At 40.8% G+C, this 22,346-nt stretch overlaps 1 protein-coding gene across 5 annotated transcripts in view; it reads right to left on the bottom strand.

Moving 5' to 3' along the window:
• Window positions 1–3,182: 3,182 nt before the first annotated feature.
• enox2 (ecto-NOX disulfide-thiol exchanger 2) overlaps window positions 3,183–22,346 on the bottom strand; it is a 246,205-nt gene continuing 227,041 nt past the window's right edge. For all 5 annotated transcript variants that reach the window (XM_054792439.1, XM_054792442.1, XM_054792440.1 and 2 more), the window contains 5 exons: window positions 20,587–20,718; window positions 14,379–14,438; window positions 13,796–13,886; window positions 10,344–10,429; window positions 3,183–3,770 (listed from right to left, as the gene is read on the bottom strand). In XM_054792439.1, the coding sequence (XP_054648414.1) occupies window positions 3,639–3,770; window positions 10,344–10,429; window positions 13,796–13,886; window positions 14,379–14,438; window positions 20,587–20,718 (501 nt within the window). In that variant the 3' untranslated portion in view covers window positions 3,183–3,638. The remainder of the gene's footprint in view (window positions 3,771–10,343; window positions 10,430–13,795; window positions 13,887–14,378; window positions 14,439–20,586; window positions 20,719–22,346) is intronic.

The raw sequence follows: 22,346 nt of genomic DNA, 5'->3' as shown, positions 1-22,346 counted from the left end.
AGTGCATGGAAATATACTGGGCACGATTGTTTACTTTCAAATGATTCACTTTGCTGTTGTTGCTCTCGTTCTCTTCCTGACACCGCTTATGTTATAACAACTAGTAAACAACACACCGTAATGACTCAACCCGAACCAAACTAAACGGAAATGGAAATAAATCTGATTAATTCTGGGATTAATAACAGACAGCATCCACTTTCTTAGATGTCATTCCAAGACGCCTGAAGGGTAAAGTTTGTTGCAGCGGCACAGCAAACTTGGTGGCTTTTCTTCATGCCGGTCACGACTGGGGGGGAAAAGCTCCTGCTCAGATGTAGTTCCAGCTCTGCTCAAAGGGAGGTGCTGTTGACCCATACACACATCCAATCATACACAGCCAATCATAATTATTACAAACAAAAAAATGTTTTAAATAATAATAAATCATAATATCATACATCATTAAATCATAAATAAAAATATTAGATACATTTTTTAAATTAAGAAAAACATGATAAAACATTAAAGCATACAAAAAGAAATGTTTTTATGGACGCTTTGTTGTCTTTGGCTTGGAGTAAATCTTTTTAGAAAAATACAAAAAATGATGTGTACGGCACTACTCGGTATTGATGCTTTTCCACTGGCCAAAAAAAAAAGTACTATACGAGGTACCTGCTTTGAGTCTGATCTCTCATTGGTCGAACAGATTCCAAACATGCAACATGTGAGGATGCCGGCTAGAAGAAACAAAAAATAAACACCCATGCTAATGTTAGCTTAGCCTGTTGTTGCAGTGTTATACTCCAGTGTCTCCGACCTTGCTGCAGCGGCCCTCAGTCTCCTCCTGGATAAAAATGGTGTCCTTTGCCCTGAAGTAAATATAGGAGACCCTCCATTGTTGTTTCCTAGCTTGTTTTTATTTTCAAAGTGTTTTTTAACCGACTGTTACTCCGACTTTGAGGCATGCCTGCTTAAAAGAAGCTTACGTTTGTTTGGCGACACCTTCTTTGTGTGTCACCCTAATGCAAATGTGTTGGCTCTAGCTCTGCATTGACCTCATTTGCTTTCTTGGGTGATTGTTGATATTTTAGGTCACACGAGCTGCAGACAGCATCTTATTAGGCGCTCGCTGGAGGGAGGCTGTAATAATGAAGTAGATGAGGACGCCATCAGGAAGAACCGCAAGATGAGAAGGTAATTAAGGCTATCTCGGGCATCATAAAATCACCCAGAGGAACCTTGCGTGCATCCAATTAGAGTCATCTTAAGCATGAAGAGGGTGTGTTTATACATGGATCCCCGTAGCAGAAAGACGCTCGCCCTTCGTGGTGACATTCAAAGCACAGTGTTTGCTCAAAGCCCTCTTCAGCATCTTCACACCTTCTAATGGCGCTAAATGAACAAACGGGCCTGTCAAAAAGGGACGACATCAGCGGCCGCAGAGCGGCGTTCCAGGGAATCTTAATTAGCGGCATTCTTGTGTGATTCCTGCACACGCCTGTTGCTTTATGCAATACAAATAAACAGCAAAATAAACTGCCTGGCAGTCTGCAGAGGGCTTGACGGCATGAAGAGAAGACACTATTATCCTCATAGCTTGTTTATGCCAGAGAGATCCTCCAACGAGCCACAACAGAGGCGGTGGTCGCAAGCTGTAAAGTTGTGTTACTACTTCATGCATAGACACAAATACAGTGATCACTCGTTTATCGCGGTTAATTGGTTCCAGACCTGACCGTGAATTTCCGTTAAGTATTTATAAATGAAATATGTTCGTTACAGCATAGAAAACCTGTGAAGGACCTTCTAAATACAGTTTTTAACATTATTAGCACCCTCTAGACATGAACTAACACTCCTAAAGTTGACAGTTCTATTAGCCAATATAGCTGACATAATAACAATAAGCCATTGAAGACATAAATATGACTCGTGCACATTAAGGGTGGGGGAAATAATCGATTGTTAGATGCACCACCTGAACCATGTTGTAGTCACTATGTATTTTTTACTTGCGTATCTTGCTTGCTGCTGTAACAAGTGAATTTCCCCGCTGTGGGATAAATAAAGTACAAATACAATACATATCGCGATGCGGATATTGACGATTATTAATTGATTGCTAAATGTCAATAATCGATTACTGTGCCTGTTGTGAGATAAATGACACAGTAAATGGCATCATTTATTAATTCATATGGTTTTGAAAAAATGTGATGGAGTGAAGTCACTAAATTCGAACCGTGAAGTGGTGAGGGACGACTGTCACGCCAAAGTCACACTAATCTAATATCACTGGCTCGGGTGTCATGTGACACTTGGGAGGTTTTTAGTTTTTAACACCCAAACTACAAGATTGATTTACCACATTTCTTTACTCTGCAGAGAATACCTGGCATCTATTTGGCATAAAGCCTTTATTTGTGCAAACTACGCATTTTCATAATACTATGGCTGTTTTCCCCACAAAAAACAATATCGTACTTAAAGTACTTGTACTACATACAATATGTATACTAAACCGTAAACATAGAATATCTCAATAAAAACAATATAAAAGTCGATAATAAAAACAAAAATTTATGTATTAGATTATAGCCCAATTAAGTGATTAATAAAAATAATAAAAAAAAAATCCCCATTTTTCTGGACCCTACTAGGTTGCCTTTGTCTGGTTTGTGTTTAATATTTTTATTACTGGATATATTTGTATTATTTTAGTATTCTTGATATACATAATAAATGTGCGTTATGGTAGTAAGCAAGCCAACATATAATGCATAATGTAATGAATAAAAATGTGATATGAATTAAAACAAAACAGTGATCGAGACATGGTGTATATTAGAGTGGAGACCTTTATTTGTTTTGATATATTTATTTTAATTTCTACTTTATTTTATTTATACCTGTTCATGTGCAGTGCTGCTTTTCCCACTTGTCTTGTAGCCTACAGAAGGTGTTGCTCTTATTGGAACTTGAATTTCCCTGAGGACACATGCCCAGGGATCAATTAAGTTCTATCTGATCTAATCTCATCTAATTTGAGGAAATACAGCAATTGATTTGGGATAAATGGCACGCTTAAAGGTGTGACGAAGAAGAAACGTGTTCTCAAATGGCTGTTAAGATTTCCTTTTCATGTAGAAATCATCGTATCAAACACAAAGACACGTTCTTATAGTCAAATTCCCTTTTTATAATCAAAAATACAATCCAAGCATGTACAGCGTATAACAATTCTATGCAACTCTTCACAGCCTTTACAGAAGATGAAGAAATATATGATTTCTTGTGTTTTTTAATAATAACCTATCTTACAAACCAGGAAGGGCAAAAAGAAAGACGGGATGGAGGCTGCAGGGTTTCAGAGGTTCTGCCCGACCCTGATGACCCTGCAGGTTGTAGCCCTGTGTAGTCTCTGTCAGTCACACCCAGCAAAAGGCTCAGAATAAGCTGGGACCGCCTGGGCCGCACTTGTACATATGAATCCAGTGATTCCTGCTGCGACTCCCGGGGGAGTCGTGGCGTCAAGTAAAAACATTCCTGAAACCATGGAGGTGATTGCGCTCTCAGTGTTGCGTGTCAGGCGTGGAGGGGGAGTCGAGGGTTGCCGGACGCTTGGCTGTCCGGCTCCCTCCACATGCGCGCTTTCACGTGCTCTTGATGCCCTGGAAACCGCAGAAGTTCCAACGTTTCTCCAGACTGGCGCCCACGCCTGTCAGCTCTTGCCTGAAGGTGCAGGGCAGCCGAGAGAGTAGAGCCTCCACCTCGGCTGGGTTGATCTGCAAAAACATGAGCGGATGCAACTTTTCAAACTGTAGACCTTTAGTTAGGGGTGTCCAAAGTGTGTCCCGGGGGCCATTTTTTTGTTTTTTAGTGGCCCACGGCATAATATACTCAACAAAAATATAAACATTTACAAATCATCCAATGCAACATTCATAACTAACCCACCTCACAGGTGTGGCATATCAGGATGCTGATTAGACTGCATGATTATGGCCACAATAAAAGACCACTGCAAAATGTGCTATTTAACTGTATTGGGGGTGGTCCGGGGGTAGTATCTGGTGTTACTACCATTCTAAATGCCATCAATAAAATGCACCTGTGTTTGTTGTCCATAACATACGTGTCTGCCCATACCATAACCCCACTAACACCATGGGCCACTCAACCCACAAAGCAGGTGCATTTCACTGGATTGATGGCATTTTGAATGCACAGAGAGCCTGAGGCCCACTGTTGTGTCATTCATGTTTGGGATGCTCTGGCTCGGTGTATACGCTATTTGACGCAAATGGTGGTCACGGCAGATATTGACGGGTTTTCATGAAAATGGGAGCAAAAACGAGTGTTTCGTTTATATTTTTGTTGAGTGCATATTGACCAACAATGGATTGATTTTAGCGTGTTCAATAATTAATTAAATGTGAACAGTATCAAAGTCAATCTGCAGTTTTTCTGTATGCAGCCCTCAGTGGCGTACAGTCATGAGTCAATAGAAGACCCATAATCCGCTTCCGTACATGACATGCCCTGTGTGTGCTGGTGTCATGAACACACCATAGTGCTATGTGTGGTGCCGCCTGATAAGCAAACTGGACCTTCTTCAACTACTTGTTGTTGTTGCTGTGGGATTCCAGCCACCAGTCATAGTAACAAATGTGTGCAGGCTGCCTAATGAGTGTAGCGATGCAGAGAGTGCGTACGTATGTGTGGGAAGGGCTCACGCACGCAGCATCACATCAACAAACAAACAAGTCATGAGAAGACCATCACATTTTAGTCTTTCTTTAACAATGAGTCACCATGAGAGGGAACATGTCGACACGATTGCCATGCAGACCGTTTCTTGGGGCAACCGCGTCGACAATGACATAAAATGCTAGCATTGAACAAGTTTGACTAAATAATTAGAATAATGATACATCGCATATATACTGGGTGATATGTCGTAGTGACACGTAGGGTCAGTATGGGCGGCTCCTTTTTGTCATGGCTCCGCCAACACTCTTATGAACATGTATCAAGTTGATAGAGATGTGTTAAATGAAAAAATTTACAACTAAATGTAAAATATATATATATAAAAAAACAACAAAATTATATATTTCATTTTTTAAAAGTTTGTTTCAATAACATTTAATGAATTTATTTGAAAAAATTTGTATTGAATACTAAACAGATCATTTATAATATATATTATAAAGTGCTAAGATACATTTCTTAAAATGTGGTGCAAAATTTTGAAATCATGCTGAGAAATGCCTTTGCTGAGTGCTGGAATTCAGACAAAAACAAACTTCTGAAACAAAAAAATGTCAGCTGTGTCGTGTCAGGCCCTCAGCTGCTGTGAGCAGCAAAAGGGTTGGATTGGTTTCGTGTTATGATGATGCATTTAGTGATGCATGCTGCCTGTGATCTTGCAGAAAAAACTCAGATGCGATTAGAGTTTTGACTTGTTTTTCGGGACACACAATTATGAGGTATACTGTAACCAGACACCAGCTGGGATTTGATTTAGTGAGTTGGCCTATATCCATTCTTTGTGCATGCAGTGTGGTCATCGTGTCAACATTTGGAGGTAAAACAAAAAGGCTGGTGTGAGTGGCACACTTTCCAGTAATAACGTCTTAAATGCCACTTGAAGAGCAGATAAAACAGCCACACTTTGGGCAGACTGAGTGGAAAGCGAGAGCGTCTGAGAAGTGATGCGGGTGTTTGACTCGCAGCGTCGGAATGAAGGACATGCTTTTAATACGTTGCGGCATCGTGGGAAATGGGCCGACCAGCTAGACGGGGGGCATCGACACGCACGCATGCACGCGCGCACACACACGCACACACACACAGTGATGGCATTTAAGGCTAGGAAAAAAAGGGAGACAAATTGTGTCTGAAAAAGTTTGTGAAGTTGTACTTTTTAGTGAGGCTGAAGCACATAACTAAACATCGACTTGTTGCACAAACAAAGCTGGATGCAATTATAAGACATATCCTAATGAACAGTTCACACAACACAACAGCATTGACTCTATGTTTTCTTTCAAGGATCAATATTCCTTTTGGATAGTTACCAGCAGTAGTTTCTCTTTGCATAGAAGCAGGACTATTATCTATTGCTTTAATTTTTAGTCTGAGACAACCTAATGACCGGATATACTCTCCTTGGGTATACCTGCACAATCTAATAACATGCAAAAGAAAAGTCGTATCAACAAGCATAACAACCATGTCTGCCACTCCAGTCTTGTAGGTGGCAGTATTTCACTTGACAAAGTACCACAGTCAAACCTCCATCCACTGCCATACTTGCTGCCACTGCAAGCAGAGAACCACCAAAAGTGAAATTAAATGCCTCCATCCGCATCTTAATACAGTTGTCCCTCGCTACATCACGGTTCGAACATTGCACCCTGACTCTATTGTGTTTTTTCAAAAATGAATTCATTAATAAATGGTGAATGTTTTGTGGTTGACAATGTCCCACCAATTAGTAGAAAATATTGAAAGACAAGTCATATGTAGTATTGTGGTCACTAAGCGTCAGCAACGGCACAAAACATTGATGAGACATGGCATGGCATTACATGACCTTAACACTGCATTAGGGATGCTCCCATCAGGGTTTTATGCTGCCGAATCCAATATTGATCATCGAGGAGTGAAATCGGATACTGATCGCATGGATTAATTATACATTTATCAATTTTTTTATGATAAGTGCTATTGACCAGGGGTGCAAAAAGAAGCCCAAAATTCCTGTCTGTACCCCTGCTACTGACTATATGACATGAAAAAGCAACCATAAAATCACCTTCATTTGGACAAAAATCATATTTGACTTACTTTTTCAAGAGAACATATACTGTATCACTCGTGAAAGTTACAGAGGATGAGACTTCTTTAAGGAGACTTGGGATGTTGGTGGAGCTCTAGCAGGACTTCCAGGTAAATGAGAGAGCAGTCGGAGAACCCATTGCCTTCCACCGCTGAGAAAGGTTGGTCATCTCGTCCGATGAATGATTATTTTTCGAGTTATTTGCTAAGCCTTCTGACCGTCATGCACACACGGGGGAGTGTTGTCCACATGGCTGCGTTAGCTGCCGTTTGACTGATGATCACACTGTGAGTCTCGAAAACTCACCATACTACGTCAAGTGTTTGTTCTTCAAATGCCGTATTAAATGAAAGCTTTTTAATGTACTACCCCGCAAAATTGTTTTTGTGGCATGTGGTGGCGGTGAAGTTCCACAGGGCAGACATGATTGTTGTTTTGTGTGAAGGAAAGTGGGAGGAGGACGCTGCCCAAGACACTACACTGCACGCGGAGATCGCTACAGTCTGCAATAGTACGAGCCACATGGGCTTTTGCCATCCACGTTGAAAGGCATTTATTGGCATATGCCTTCCACATTTTTCACAGAAATTGTCCGATACTGATCGATGGCTGATCATCCCTACACTGCATGTCGTCAGCCTTGACATATCCGACATGACTAAGTGAAAAAAAGGTCTACAGGGCTCTAATAATGGTAAAAAATGTATTTAGAAAGTCAAACAGGTTTTTTATGCTCTATGAAAATATTACATGTAAATAATATTGAATCATACTTTGGGGAAATTCACTTATCGCGGTCAAACCACGATAAGTGAATAATAACCGTGACAAGTATCCGGATCTGCACCAAAATTCTGTGCTTTCTTTCTTCGCCCATGTGTCACCACTCTAGAATGTTATGTTCAAATGTTGTTTTTACGTCATCTTGTAACCAAACTACTGAACTACCTATCAAAACATAGCATCACAAAACACAACGCGCAATTTGCGCTTGGCGGATGTAATAACGCTGGGTTTGAATTGATGCAATATTTAATTGCAGCGCTTGTAATATTTTGGTATATGAGAAGGTCAAAATATTAGAAACATCTCAGTCATGCACCTGGACGAAACCACCGAAGGTCAAATTAAATCACTCAATGCGCATGTGATTATCCAGATCTGCAACAAAATGCAATGCTTTCTTTCTTGACCTAATGACCGAATCAACCAACGGCTGTAAAAACATAGCATCACGCTGCACAATTTGTGCGTGGTGGGGGTACTAATGCTGGGTTTGAATTGATGCACTATTCGTTTAATTGCACCGCTACTTATATTATGCTTATCTTATTTAGCTTCATGAGGGAAAGTGCAAATTAGAAATAAACATATTAGTTCTACCTGATTGCAAACTGCACCCACAACAGTAAACACTTTGGTGAATTATTACTGTATTAAAAGTAAAGATGGGCCTTTGGATAAACTTCCTGAATCCACCATGGGGACAAATTAGTAATTCTTTTTTATTAAAAACAGCAGCAAATAAAAGCAGTAAATACTGACCTCCTTTTTCCAATCCAGTGTCATATAAAGTAGAATACTGTGCCACGGCTGCATGGATGTTCCCTATTGCTAAAGCCATCGACCAAATTTATTGATGAATCTATTTCTATTTAGGAAACCTGCCTGCATTGAAGGACCACATCCCCTTCATAGGCTCCATATTTATATACGCCTGGCGGCAGGCGGGCTAGGGTGGGCTGCCACTAGGGATGGGTACCTCTCACAATCGAACCATACGGTACCGATATCCGATACCTGGGAACCGATGCCGGTACTCAACGGTACCAATTTTCGGTACTTTTGGGTGTGTTTATGTGGTAATAAATGTAATAACTTACTATTTTAATGTATTTATGTTTGTATTGTAACACTGCAGTTATTACACAAAATCCTTCAACATGTAAACTTGATGTTTTTTCTTAATAATGCGCAAATTAAAACCCAACTCTACGTACTCCTGTAGCTTTTAATATACCTGTGCCTTTACAAACTAAAGTAATACAAACTGCAAATGAAAGTGAAGCAAACTTTTCTGTGCCTGCCGCATGCTAGTGAAGTCTTTTAATCAGCGTCACTGATAAAATAACCCCCCGATATATTACATAACGATATATTACATATATGAAGTTGGTTATTGACCATTTATGTTCATAAATATAAAAAATGATAACTACTATAAGTACCACAGCACGTGACGTCGCAGGAGCACTCGTAAAAATGTGCGAAAAGAGGAAGTGACGTAGGTCTCGCGCATGTGCAGAACTGATAGCGTTTCCGGTATGGATCGCGTAGTGACAGGGACCTAAACATGGGCTACGTCTAAATGCGGGGTCTGCAGCCTACTAGTCCGCATTTGTGGGCTGCATGACGTCATTGCGCCGTGCAAAGGCTGTCCAAAGTAGGAAGTCCGCAAAGTCTCCTCCAAATGCGGCCCACAAATGTGTCCTCCTTCTCCACTGAATGGAAGTCTGCATTCAAACCATCCTTGGTGGCCCATCATATGCCAAGATTCTGTCATATGGCAACATTATGTTGCAAAGCAGGGAGAAGCGAAGTATTGATTTGTTTGTATTGATTTATTTGTGCAAGCAGTTTGATGTGCGGAGCCTTTGGATGGAAAGCCTTAAATCTTCCCTGCATTGTTTTATTCCATCAAGTCATATATATGATCAAATAATACATACAAGTACATAAATACTATGCAAGTATAGTTGAGGTATTCAAATGAACCTTAAATGCTCATATCTGTATATAAACACATTTGTTGTTGCTGATAAGTGTTAATGAAGTAGCAAAGTAATACATAAATAAAGTAGCTCTTATTGCTATTGTTTAATATATATATATGTGTATATATATATATATATATACATATATATATATATATATATATATATATATACATACATACATACATACATATACTGTATATATATATGTGTGTATATATATACATATATATATATATATACATATATGTATACATATATGTATATATTATATATATACACATGCCAGTAAATGTTTTTGCCTGTAGTTTTTTCAATGGTGGAAAAAAACCCAAGAAAAGAGGGCTTGAATTTATCCACTTGCACCATAGATACTCCATGCTGACTCCAATCTTAACGTTTTTTGGGAGTGTGGGGGGGTGGCGTACATTGCACATGTGTAGTAGAAATTGTGTTGCCTGACGCTTACAATCTGTAACTGCCATAAAATAGATGGAGGGATGATATAGCTTACACATGCGTACTGCAAATCCAGTTGCCGAACACGTGACTGCGGAAAAACAGGCAGACCGGATGTTCTGCACATGCGTAGAACTGATGGTGTTTCTGGTACGGATCGTGTCGTGACAGTACGTTTTGATTTCACATGAGTGCCCGTTTGTACTGACAGAATTCGGTCCGTGCCTATAAAACTACCGTTACCGGTACCACCACATGTGCATGTGTGCTGCATGTACCTTGGTGTCCAGGCGCTGCAGGTAGGAGCAGATGTACTCAATGCTGGCTCCAAAGGGGTGCACGTGCAGGAACGTGGAGATGATCCCTGAGGAATAAAGAAAACATCACACCCCGTATGAGAGCTATATGTGTATATACTGTATCTATAGGAGGTTTGTGGCAGTGTGTCCACCACCTCCTCTCACACTGAAGATGGGATTAGAGCGAATGTTTAACGACGGCTTTGTCGCCAAGGCCTCGTCAAAGACAACCTCTCCCCTGACTGAGCATAACCATCTGCTGGCTGCTAACGGGGTGGGGGGGCCCGGTGAGCGACCATACAAGCACTTTCTGCTTATATACCATCCACCTTCTGAGCATCAGGAGACATACTGTGGACGTTTGTTGAACAGGCGAGATGTAATGGTGTCCAGAAAACGCTTACTGTCACCCTGCAGCCAATAGCAAGTGAAGACACAGAGCAGCCTGGGTGCATTAAATAACTCATTTCAAGATAAATGGGGGAAAAATGATTAGAAATAGAAGCAATATGCTATCTCTTAATCCTCATTTTAAAGGCTTATATAAATTCCATCTACAAAACTGCATCTGCTCTCTGTAATTATGCTGCAAGGTCACTCAAGTACTTCAGAGATGTTTTTTTTAAAAGCTTTTCCAGCACATTCTATGGCTGTAGAAAGTCAACTTTAAAAACAGCTAGTATTTAACCTCATGAAAAGGCACCACAGTCTTTTTCTATAGGAGTCTACGGGCACGGCACACCTTCACTTCATATTACATCGTTTTTGGATTCTAATCCTTGCTAAAATGCCCCATTATCGGATTCTATTGTGCAGCCTTCTTCCGAGTTTTTATTATATATAGTATACAGTAGGCCTGGGTGATAAACTGAAAATGTATCATTACCGAAATTTACCACGACAACCGACAGCGTGTGCAGTCACGTGACTCCACCCCTCCAGCCTGAACAAGAAGGGAAGCAGACGATGAGGGAACAGCTGATGGTTCAAATGAAGAAGCGGCTGTACAGTGCCAGCATTTCACTCACTTATGCACAGTCTAGAAATAGACTGTGTGAGTAGAAGAAATAAAAACAGAGCACACGTGCAACTATGTTTTTCAACCGAATGATACTAAAAACTCATGACACAAATAAATACTGTCTATGGATTTTTAAAGCCTTTAAAAAAACAATTATGCCAATATGTTTGGCCAATTATGCCAAACTGACAATTCACAAATAAAGAACAAGAAAATAAAAACATTATAAAAGCGTCTCTATAGGAAACCATGATTAGTTTGCTGCTGGTAGCAGTTTTTAAGGATTCCATGCTTTATGCTACAAGAACATGTGAAATACTCTGTTCATTGTGTGAATGATCATTTTGATGAGGGTGATCTATCCAGCCAACATGGCACACACATATGGGCAAATTACATGACAATGGAATGTCTGGAATTGAATAGAATTGTTAGAAAAATATATCTATAAGTGGTGTTATTATTATTGGAATATATAACCTGACATGCTTGTGGTTGGTTGGGTTGATACCAACGCCGTTCTTCTTGTGCAGTGTGATAAGAGGCCATTAGTAATGTAATTGCATGAGACGTGATGTCAGTCATGTTATGTGTGTAGCTTAGTACACGTGTGTACAGGATGTAGTACGCCAGGGTATGTACCATACATTCATATTTGTGGACCACAGTCCCAGGGAGATTTATTTTGGGTTCAGGTGAGTATGAAAACCACCCAAAGCACATTAGGTAAATGGAGCGTTGTTGGCGCTTTTAGTTTTTTTTTTCAGAAGGCTTTATAGGCGGAATAGGTGCGTCCCATTACGTGCATTATATTTCATTGAAAGTAATGTGTGCCGGTTGGTCAATAAATCAACGAAAAGCAGTTAATTAGCATTTCCTGCAATTATTTTCAGATGGCAAAAGACACATAGTGGTCGGGGATTTATCATGCATTTATCGCTATCAAGGTAAAACTGCCCAATTTATCGTGATATTGATTTGAAGTCATATCGCCCAGCCCTAATATACAGTCATGAAAAAAATGATCAGACCACCCTTGTTTCTTCAGTTTTTTGTCCATTTTAACTCCTGATACAAATAAAGGTACCTTGGTTTGGACAAATATAACAATATGACAACGAAAACAGCTCATAAAAGCTACATTTTTTGGCAGTACAATGCTATAGCTATTCATGTAAAAACTTAAGTGATATTGGTTATTTTCAAGAAAACCATGGAAGTCGCTACATATCAGCTCTTAAATTAAACTTGTATGAGCTATATTTGTTATCATCATTATATTTGTCCAAACAAATTTCACATTTCCGTGTGTGGAATTAAAAAAGAAAAAAAAGAAAAAAGGAAAAAACTCTTTCTTTATTCATATTAAACTTATATATTCATTTTTTTTGGTCTTACTGTCATCTTTTATGTATTAGTATCCTGATTATCACAGAAAACATGACATGGAACACAGGAAGTGAATAAAAAGTGTTGTAATAGATGTGGAATAGACGGGGGGTAGGATTAAATAAGCTTTGCTTCTTCCTACTCCTTTTGGACATGTGGAACTGTCAAAGAATGATTCATGAGATGTATTCTATTGTAACCTTCATGTTCAAATAAACTAAACCAAACTAAACTAAACCAAACTAAACTAAACCAAACCAAACCAAACCAAACCAAACCAAATGTACCTTTAGTTGTACCAGGCATTAAAATGGATCAATAAACTGAAGAAACAAGGGTGGTCTAATAATTTTTTCCATGACTATATATCTGGGTTTGAATGCAAACAAATTTGGATGTGGGTTGAACTCAAAAATGCTCTGGAAGACATGCTAGCATCCATGTAATAAATCAACTTGTGGCCAATCAGTCGCTAAGTCATGCTTGGGCCCCTCTGCAAAGACGCTTTGCTTGATGGAAGCCGTGTTTTTCAACCAATCTTGCTCAAATTTGACTGACATTTGCTTGTCAGTTTCCAAAAAGGATGTACTAAATTTCCTGGTGATTGTGCTAAACAGTGGGTGTTTTGTAGAGCAGTGCATTGAGCTATGTGAGAAATGTTAAATCAATCTGACTTATAGGGGTGAAGCTTTAGGGTTTAATAAAAGCGCCACCCTATGGTGTATTTACTGTATTAGGAAAAGAATAGCACAGGCATGGCAGTTTTGCCAAATTTTCACCCTTTTGTGTGCAGTGGTTCAGGAGTAGAAGAGATAGCTTGACACTGTGTATGCTGGGTGTCATTGCCATGCTAAAAGGTTAATAAAATAAAGTACTCCACATAAACAGAGATAACAACCAGGCTAGATCAATGCGATATCCATGCATCACATTCAAGCCAAACCTGGTTCTTTGGTTATTGTCACACTTTCCCTCTTTGCTCTCACCCATCTGATGTAGCATCATGTTTGTTACGTCTTACCGACGAGTAGAGCTTCCCTCTCTGAGTGGACCGGACTTGTCTGCTTCCTCTGAGTTGGGCCTTCCCTCTCCTGACTGCAGGACACTAGTTCCTATAAACACACACATTGACATTACTTCAGTAGGAATGGAGCACAACAAGGAGGCAATCAAAACATGGAGTAAAGTGGAGGGAGCGGCGGTGGTGGCACATCATCATACGTGGAGGGTACAATGAGGATGAGGATAATGAGGCGAGGGAGGGTACTTTGCCTGGAGATGAAATGTGCACCCCCCCCCCCCCCCCCCCCCCCCACACACACACACAGTACTTGTAAAGAGGATGATCAAACTGCTTATTTCCTATCTGTGACAGGTGGCAGAAAAAAAAAACAGGTGCAAGAATGTTTGGCGTCCTGTATAATATTGTGTGTCTTGAAGGCTCTTGTAACAAGGCGCGTCTGCGAGCACCACCCGTATTTTGGCCCAGTTTTGGTGCAGGCTGATTATTTTGGTGACAAATGCAAGGCAGTGGCTGCTCTAACGATGTGTCATGTCAGGCAGGAGGAAGAACCGTGGTGGTCCACCCATTTCCCCACACTTACACTGGTTTGATTAGCAGCCTCCTCGCCACCGACTCTGTCGTCTTGCTTGGATCGCTCCAGCTGAAACACATTAGAAACATGTGAGGTGGACGAACATAGCATAATGTGAAAGACACTTGCACTAACATGTCAACAGACATAATATTAACAAATAATATGTAAATAAAGTCTGCTGTATTATTTAGTATTACTGTATATATTGTTTAAGCGTATGTCGATGTGAAGGCAATGTATTATGTATTTTAGTTATTATTGAATGTAATAACATTTATATGCTTTTTCTCACCCTGCCCGTAGGTGGTACTGTTGGTAAGTCGATACCAAGGGTGGCCTGCCTACTTTTGCAAAAAGTTTCACAAAGTAAATGCACTAACGTGTGTCAGTAAGGATTTTATTTGGAAGCATTTTACGGGTTGTAACATTAGAAAGTAAGCATTGCAGTTTATTGGGGGTGACAGTAATAAACTGGTGTTGACACAGCTCGTCTTCTTTTAATTAGAGATAAGCTAGGTTTTCTTATAGCTGTACATTTTAGCACTTGGTAGTGTAGTAGTACACGCTGGTGCCGTTTAAAAGCTGCATTGGTCTCAAGCCTGCATAAACAAGGAGTGTTGCATCCGGAAAGGCAACGGTTGTAAAAGCTCAAGTCATGTATGTGGCACAGCAGCTTGAGAAAATAAAGAAAACACCTACTAAAGCTAACTTCAGCTCAGGCAAAATTGATTGATTTGTTGGTATCATAAGGGAGGAGAAGCACATTCAACTATTTCATAACAATCACACTTTCTTTTAGAGGTGCCAAAGCTACAACGCAAACTCAGGAGGTCGCGGAGGACCAGATATCAGCTGGGAGAAAAACACAACAACGAAAAAATGCTCAATTGCCTCCAATACGGCTGTTTAAACACACCAAATTAATCCCGCAAATGACATTCCCTACCCCCGAACTAAACATCTTTAATACTACACACTCCCTCAAACTTCTCACCCGCCAACAATAGCAATCAACCATAAAGAACTCAATCCCGTATGCCACCAAAGCCCCACAATTTTTCCCCAAATGTCCCCAATGTCACACAAATAAGGCAGTTCCACTTCTCAACAGCCCACACAACAGTCAAGCGCTCCTTTTCAGCAGTGGAATAGCATATTTCCGCACCATGGAGAGCTCTGGAGGCAATAGCAATGGGCCGTTCCTCACCTTCTATGCACTGCATCAGGACAGCTCCCAGGCTTACACGGTGGACTCGGTGGCTGCAAAGCTTTTCCTTTCAGGTCCATTACAATTTTTACAACTACTTTTCACCAGTCGGAAAAAAAAATAAAAAATTTTCCCGAAGACATAGTACTTATAAATGACAAATTAAGTGGATCCATGAATTTTCACCTTTATTGAACTCTTGTTGAGGAAGGAGTGGTGAGGAGCGGTACGTTTGTACTTTGCTACGAGTTCTGGCTTGAAATCCATAGTGTTTTCTTCTTTTATCAACACGCAAGTTTCTTTGACCCCATGGTGGGTTATTTTGCAGCCATACTCAATAAAATGAAAGAGTGACTTACCATGTGAGATGCTTTGTTGAGGCACTCCATTTTGCGTAACGATACACGAGCAAACGGATTAGATTCTTACGTGCAATGTTTGGCCGTACGGTGGCTGAGACGGTACACGAAAACTGGGGCAAAAATGTTGGTGAAATAATTGTCAAAAACGGAATCATCTCATTAATCTTGAACGGCACAAACAACTTAAGCTGCATACTAGATCCCATCCCGTCCAGCCTCATCAAAGCCCGTCTACCCACCATTTCGCCTTTCGTCACATTAATTGTAAACATGGACCTCACCACTGGTTCCATCCCTCCCTCACTGAAACTTGCTGCCATTACCCACATTCTGAAGAAACCTGGTCTCAACCCAGACATAATGAACAACTTCCGGCCAATCTCTAACCTCCCATTCCTCTCCAAAATCTTAAAATGTGTGGTCACCGCCCAACTAACAACCCATCTCAACTCGAAAAATCTCTTTGAACCATTTCAATCCGGATTCCACTCACACCACAGTACAGAAACAGCCCTTCTCAAAATCACAAACGACCTTCTTCTCGCTTCAGACTTGGACCACCTCACCATCGTTATCCCGTTAGACCTCACTGCAGCCTTTGACACCATCAGTCGCATCATCCTCCTCTCTCGCCTTTCATCCACCCTCAACATCACTGGAACTGCACTCACCTGGATTCAAACACACCTCACTGACCGTCTTCAATTCATACACAAGCACCGCTCCTCCTCCACTGCCCCCCTGTCCCAAGGTGTCCCCCAGGGTTCTGTGCTTGGCCCTCACCTCTTCATCGTGTACATGCTTCCCCTCGGTAGCATCATCCGCCATCATGGACTTATAATGCTGACGATATCCAGCTCTACGTATCCACCAAATATATCACTGCCGCTTTCAAAGCATGACACAGTCTAGCTCCCCCTTACCTCACTGACCTGACCTCCTCCACCTTCACTCTCCACACCGTCCCCTTCGCTCCTCTGACGCCAACCGATCCTTGAGCCAGGTCTGTGCTTCAATGTTGTTGGCTTGTTGTTGGTCAACAAACTTGGCTTGAAGATTACCAGCAAAGGTAGCCAAAAGACGCAGCTGTCTCCGCACATGCACTACAGCCGTTCTCCTCGCTAACTCTTAACACAACACACAACTTCTGGGGCGCTACAATATCATACTTGCCTGTAGAGAGGAGTTTATTACAGCATCAAACCCATAAGTTATATGTGAAGTATATGTGAAGAAGAGTTATGCGTTGTGCCGTGAACGGGTCTGGCTGAGTGCTTGTGTGTGTGTGAGTGCTTGTGTGTGTGTGTGTGTGTGGGCAACAGCTATGTTCGCTGATGTTCTTTTAGCTAGATTTTCTGATATTCTTTTGGAGTGGTTGCATATTAAAGAAACAAAGCTCTGGCATCAGAATTTTATTGCTATGGACAAATATTCAAATTCACCTAGCGGGATTGGATCGGAAGTGAACAAATGTGGAACGGTGTATCCCCAATGTCCTGCATTAACGACTCCTCAGTTTAGTGCAGCGTTGTCCAAACTGCAGTCTGCAGTTGTTTTTTTTAGCGGCCCGCGGCACATTCAAAAAATATAATTTAACAAGAACCCCCCCCCCAAAAAAAATACAGCAAGAGCAAACATGGAAAAATCAATCGTAATTTTACAAGAATAAAGTGAAAATACTGAAGATTATTTGCATTATTTAGTTGCATCAGTTGAAATATTTGAAATATTTAATAACAACAACCACAAAAAAGAGAAAAGACTGGGTCATAATAATAATAATACACTTTTTCACCTGAGTCACAAAGCTGAGATGCAGTTTTTTTTTCTTGAAATATGTATGACAAAGTGGCCCTTTTGCATTCTTTCATTTTTCAGTGTTTGGCCCTCGGTGGAAAAAGTTTGGCCCCACCTCTGGATTAGACTCAAAAACAGCATCCAAACCAGGTTGAGGAGTTATTCCTTAGGTACAAAGTTGCAGTGAAGTAGTTTTTTTGGGCAGTTAAGCAGGCACAAACAAACACCGCCGGTCAATACATAACCTCTTGGTCTCTGAGAATGTAACAAATGCAATGGCGGTACGGAATAATGAGCAGGAATCACTGAACTGGAGGTGCACAACACTTACATAGCATATCAATACTTATGATGTCAAATATATCTGGTAAGAATGATGACGCATCATAAGGAGCCTGGGTTTCAACCCCCCTCCAATAATGTGTAATAGCAGCAGGTCGGTGTCGGGAATAGTGAGGAGGAGGAGGGGGGTGGGTGTCGATGGCTGGGAAAGATCTCAACGTGACAAATCACTCAACAAGTGGCGCTAATCTTCAGGGAAACGTGCGCACAGAAATGGATTTTTCTGTCTGACTTTAATGAGGCTGCCTCTCACGATTCATGTTTGCCCCCTACACGGGAATTTAATTAGCATATTTCATGGTGGGGGATGCATTTATTATAAAAACCCATCACAGCCAACATGCTATTGACAAGCCTGTCAATCGGCTTGATCGGAAAAGAAGGAGACCTGCTCAAAATCCACCGGATCCAAATGTTGTCTGTAATATCACCCAGTCTCGCTTTAATGGAAGCCATTCCTCTCATTGACGTTAGCTGGGGAGCGGTACTGGGAATATGAGCCAGAAGCAGCAACACCAAATCGGGCATCATACTCTGCTCACTAAATCGATATCGTGTCGGTTTAGATGGAAAACACGTCTCAATGGCGGCAGTGCAAGTAACAAAGGGTGATCCCGCGACGGAGCAGGACTGACGACAGCGAGCTGAAGTTTAGCGGCGTAGTTAATGATGTTGTTGTTTGCTGCATTCCATTCAATTAGGCTGGAAAAACATTTAAACCTGACATTCAGTACAGCATTAATACACCTTCAACTCACGAGTCTCCAACAACAAGACCCTTTACTTTGTTATTTGGACTATTTTTGACATTGCATTGTTTTGTCCATTCTGATTTGCTGTAGTTGTTTCATTTTTTTGATGATAGCTCAAAGGCAAAGTGCCTTAAAATGTTAATTTCCTCTGCTAAATATAATTTATATTTAAGTGTGACACATGACACATATTTGTTTAAGGTATAATAGTCGTTGTTTAAATAGCTTGAGTTTTAAAACAGTCAAAAAAACAATGGCTATGCTAACAGCGTATGCTGAGTTTCCTGTTAAGTTAACATAATGCTAATTAATAGCTTACATTGTGCTTACAAGTGCATTTGTTTGTGTGTTGTTTTGGATTATCATTGCTGTACTCAGCATTGCCAGGCGTACAATAATTTGTGTATTTGTATGATAATTTCACCCTCTGTACGATCAATAATTCCAAAATTCTGGTAATTTGACCCCTCCAACACATGGCTATTAGCAAAACCAAACGCGTGCCTCTTTACAGCCAAGTGGGGACGCCATTCTGCCAGCGCCAGCTTTTTCCCAAAAATGCTTTTAGTTTATTTAAAGGTAAAACTGCATTGTAAGCTCTACTAAACACCGTCTGTAGTGATATTTTACTGTAGCAGATGGTCTTGAGCAACCTCAAAATACAATAATATTAAACTTCTGGTACGATAATTTGTCATTTCCCATATGGTAACACTGGCTGTACTATTTGTCCATGAGGACTTGCCGTAGTTTATTTCTTTACTCATGATGGCTCAAAGGCAACATTCTCTAACACAGGGGTCACCAACGTTTTTCCTTGTGAGAGCTACTTTTACAAAATTAAAATGGCCAAGAGCTACTCATTTTTGTAACATTTATTTTCAGAGCTTATTTTAAACCCAAACAAAGCGAATATGCTTGTTTTACCAGAACATTAACAAAATGCTGGTGTCCACAACTCACATTTTGTATTTCAGAATGCATTTCTTTCTACTGTTCTTTCATTATTAACTGAAAACCTGAATGAAAAGCAGGCTTGCGGGCACCTCATGTGGTCGTGGGGGGCTACCTGGTGTCCGCGGGCACCACGTTGGTGACCCCTGCTCTAAAACCTACATTTTCTGTGCTATACATATTATGTAACATCTCCGTAAGTGTGATACATACAGTATTTCTGTAAAGTTTAAACGTCATTGTTATTGAAATTGTGTGTGTTTTATGCTAAAGTGGTGAAAAGGGGTCATATTAGCATGTCAGTGGCAACTTCCATGATAAGATGGACTAATGTCAGTTAATGGTTACACATATATAATGTTGATTTACTATTTGTTATGTTATTGTGAAATTAAGCAGCAAAAGATGACTGATTACATTTTAAAAAAGCTAAACAGCGCCCCCTGGGCGTCATTGCCACTATGCAGCAATAACTTGGTTACATGAGCAACAGACTTGAAAAGATGGATGTAGGCCAATGACTTGGCTCATTTAATAGCAAAGTATAGGGCAATTAGAGTCTATTATACTGCGCCTTTAAAAAAAAGCACAAGCGGACCTCGTTGGAAGGGAAACTAGAACATTAGAACACAGACTGACTTTGCTGAAAATGCACCCAAACAGCCAAATTTTGCACATCTTGTATAATCTATTCAAATGAGGGAGCTATTTTTGTGTGACTAAAGTAGCTTGTGCTGTCCTTTTTTGTTTATTTATACTTCTTGTGTGTGTGTGTGTGTGTGTGTGTGTGTGTGTGTCACCTGGGTCTTCTGCAAGTTTTGCAGTCCTTCCTTGAGGTTCTGGACTTGATGCTTGAGTTGCTGCTTGTCCTCCAGACTCTTGTCCAGCTCGGCCTCCCGCTGTTTTAATTCCTCCCTCATCTTCAGTAGTTGCTGCAACACAAACAAACTGATGGTGACATCACAAATCACGCAGCACGACAACCCGCCGACAATCCTTTGAACGGATATTCAGCATCTGTAAGTGAAATTGCATCAAAAGGTGAGGAAAACAAGCATCTTTGTCAGCCTGTTGAAAGAAGAGCAATAAGTGCAAAGCGTTTGATTGCAAACAATCAAGGGGTACAAAACGACACAATGAAAAGTCATTTGGGATTCCTGCTTTATCGCTAACAAATATTCTTATCGCGCGCTCGCCCTCTGAAGTTACCCGCCGTAGGCAGATGAAAAAGGTGGGCCTCCCGCAGCGCCAATCCCGCTGATGAGATGTTTTGGTGCGAGATGCAGGGGGTCTTCGAGTGCTTTTGTGCAATCGGCGCTCGCTAATTCACAGGCAGGGAGGGGTTGGAGCGAGATGTGCATGCTTGATCGCAACACGTGGACGCCGCAGCGAGGAGACGCACCCAATTTACAGCCATCCAATTCATTGAATCAATTCAGCCCTTCAGTATAAAAGGTAATTACTCTCTGCAAGCAGACATGAACAGCAGGACATTAATGGATTTGCTTCTCTTTAAGCATGAGGACCTGCGATGATAGCCAGATGAAAAACAGACTTATATAATATTAACGCAGATGCTCTTTTTAAAGTCCTATGTAAAAACAACAACAAAAATCTTACCCATTACTTTAAGGTGTATAAATCATAATGAAAGTGCATGCATTTATTACTGTTGCCGAGCATCTTAAAAGGATGCCAATTAGGAACCAAAGTAACCTTAAAAGTATAAAATTCAAGAGCTTTAATAAAGAGGGGTGTAACGGAAGGAAGATTTTTCAGCACGGAATCGTCTGCAAAGTACAGAGGTGTAACGAGTTCCCACACGGAATACATTAAGTGAGGTTAGGGCCTAGACGGACCAAATCAATGTGAACCAAACATAGTTAGTGGTTTGGTCTGCAACATATCAGAAGAGGCAAAAATGTCCATCACTGTTTTCCAAAGTCAAAACTGATGCGTGTGAATATCTTGTTTTGCCAAAGATACAGCGTTCCCTCGTTTATTGCGGGGGATAGGTTCCCGCAATAAGTGAAATCCGCAAAGTAGCCAACTTAATTTTTTTTACAATGATTATAGATGTTTTCAGGCTATAAAATCAGTCAACATACAATTTATACACTTTTCCCAGACAGGCAATAACTTTTTCTCGCATTTCTCTCTTGTTTAAACACTCTGAAAGAAGGTCAAACCTTTGTTTGAATTTTAATGAACAAACTAGGACACAATCAATTATTAACTCACTCACACATTTCACTCCTGTGACAGCCTTTTTGTCCCGGCGCCATTCTGTTTTTTGTATCCTTGTTAAAACATATTGCTGCCGTACTCCTCCTGTTGCAGCCCTCCTTTGAACCAAAGATTCATTCACAAGCTAGCAAGCAAGCTAGCGAGCGATGACACAGCAGACACGGCAGGGCGACACCAAGGAGGCCGACTGACAATGGTCTACAGCAAGGGTCTCAAACTCGCGGCCCGCGGGCCATTTGCGGCCCGCCAAGTCACATTTTGCGGCCTGTGACTTGACAGGAAACAATACTGTAAATGCGGCCCGCAAGCTCTA

Source organism: Dunckerocampus dactyliophorus, chromosome 11, assembly GCF_027744805.1.
Source record: "Dunckerocampus dactyliophorus isolate RoL2022-P2 chromosome 11, RoL_Ddac_1.1, whole genome shotgun sequence".
In the NCBI taxonomy this organism is placed as follows: Eukaryota; Metazoa; Chordata; class Actinopteri; order Syngnathiformes; family Syngnathidae; genus Dunckerocampus; species Dunckerocampus dactyliophorus.
Note: the sequence above shows the minus strand (reverse complement) of the source record. Positions and strands in the feature narration are given on the sequence as shown.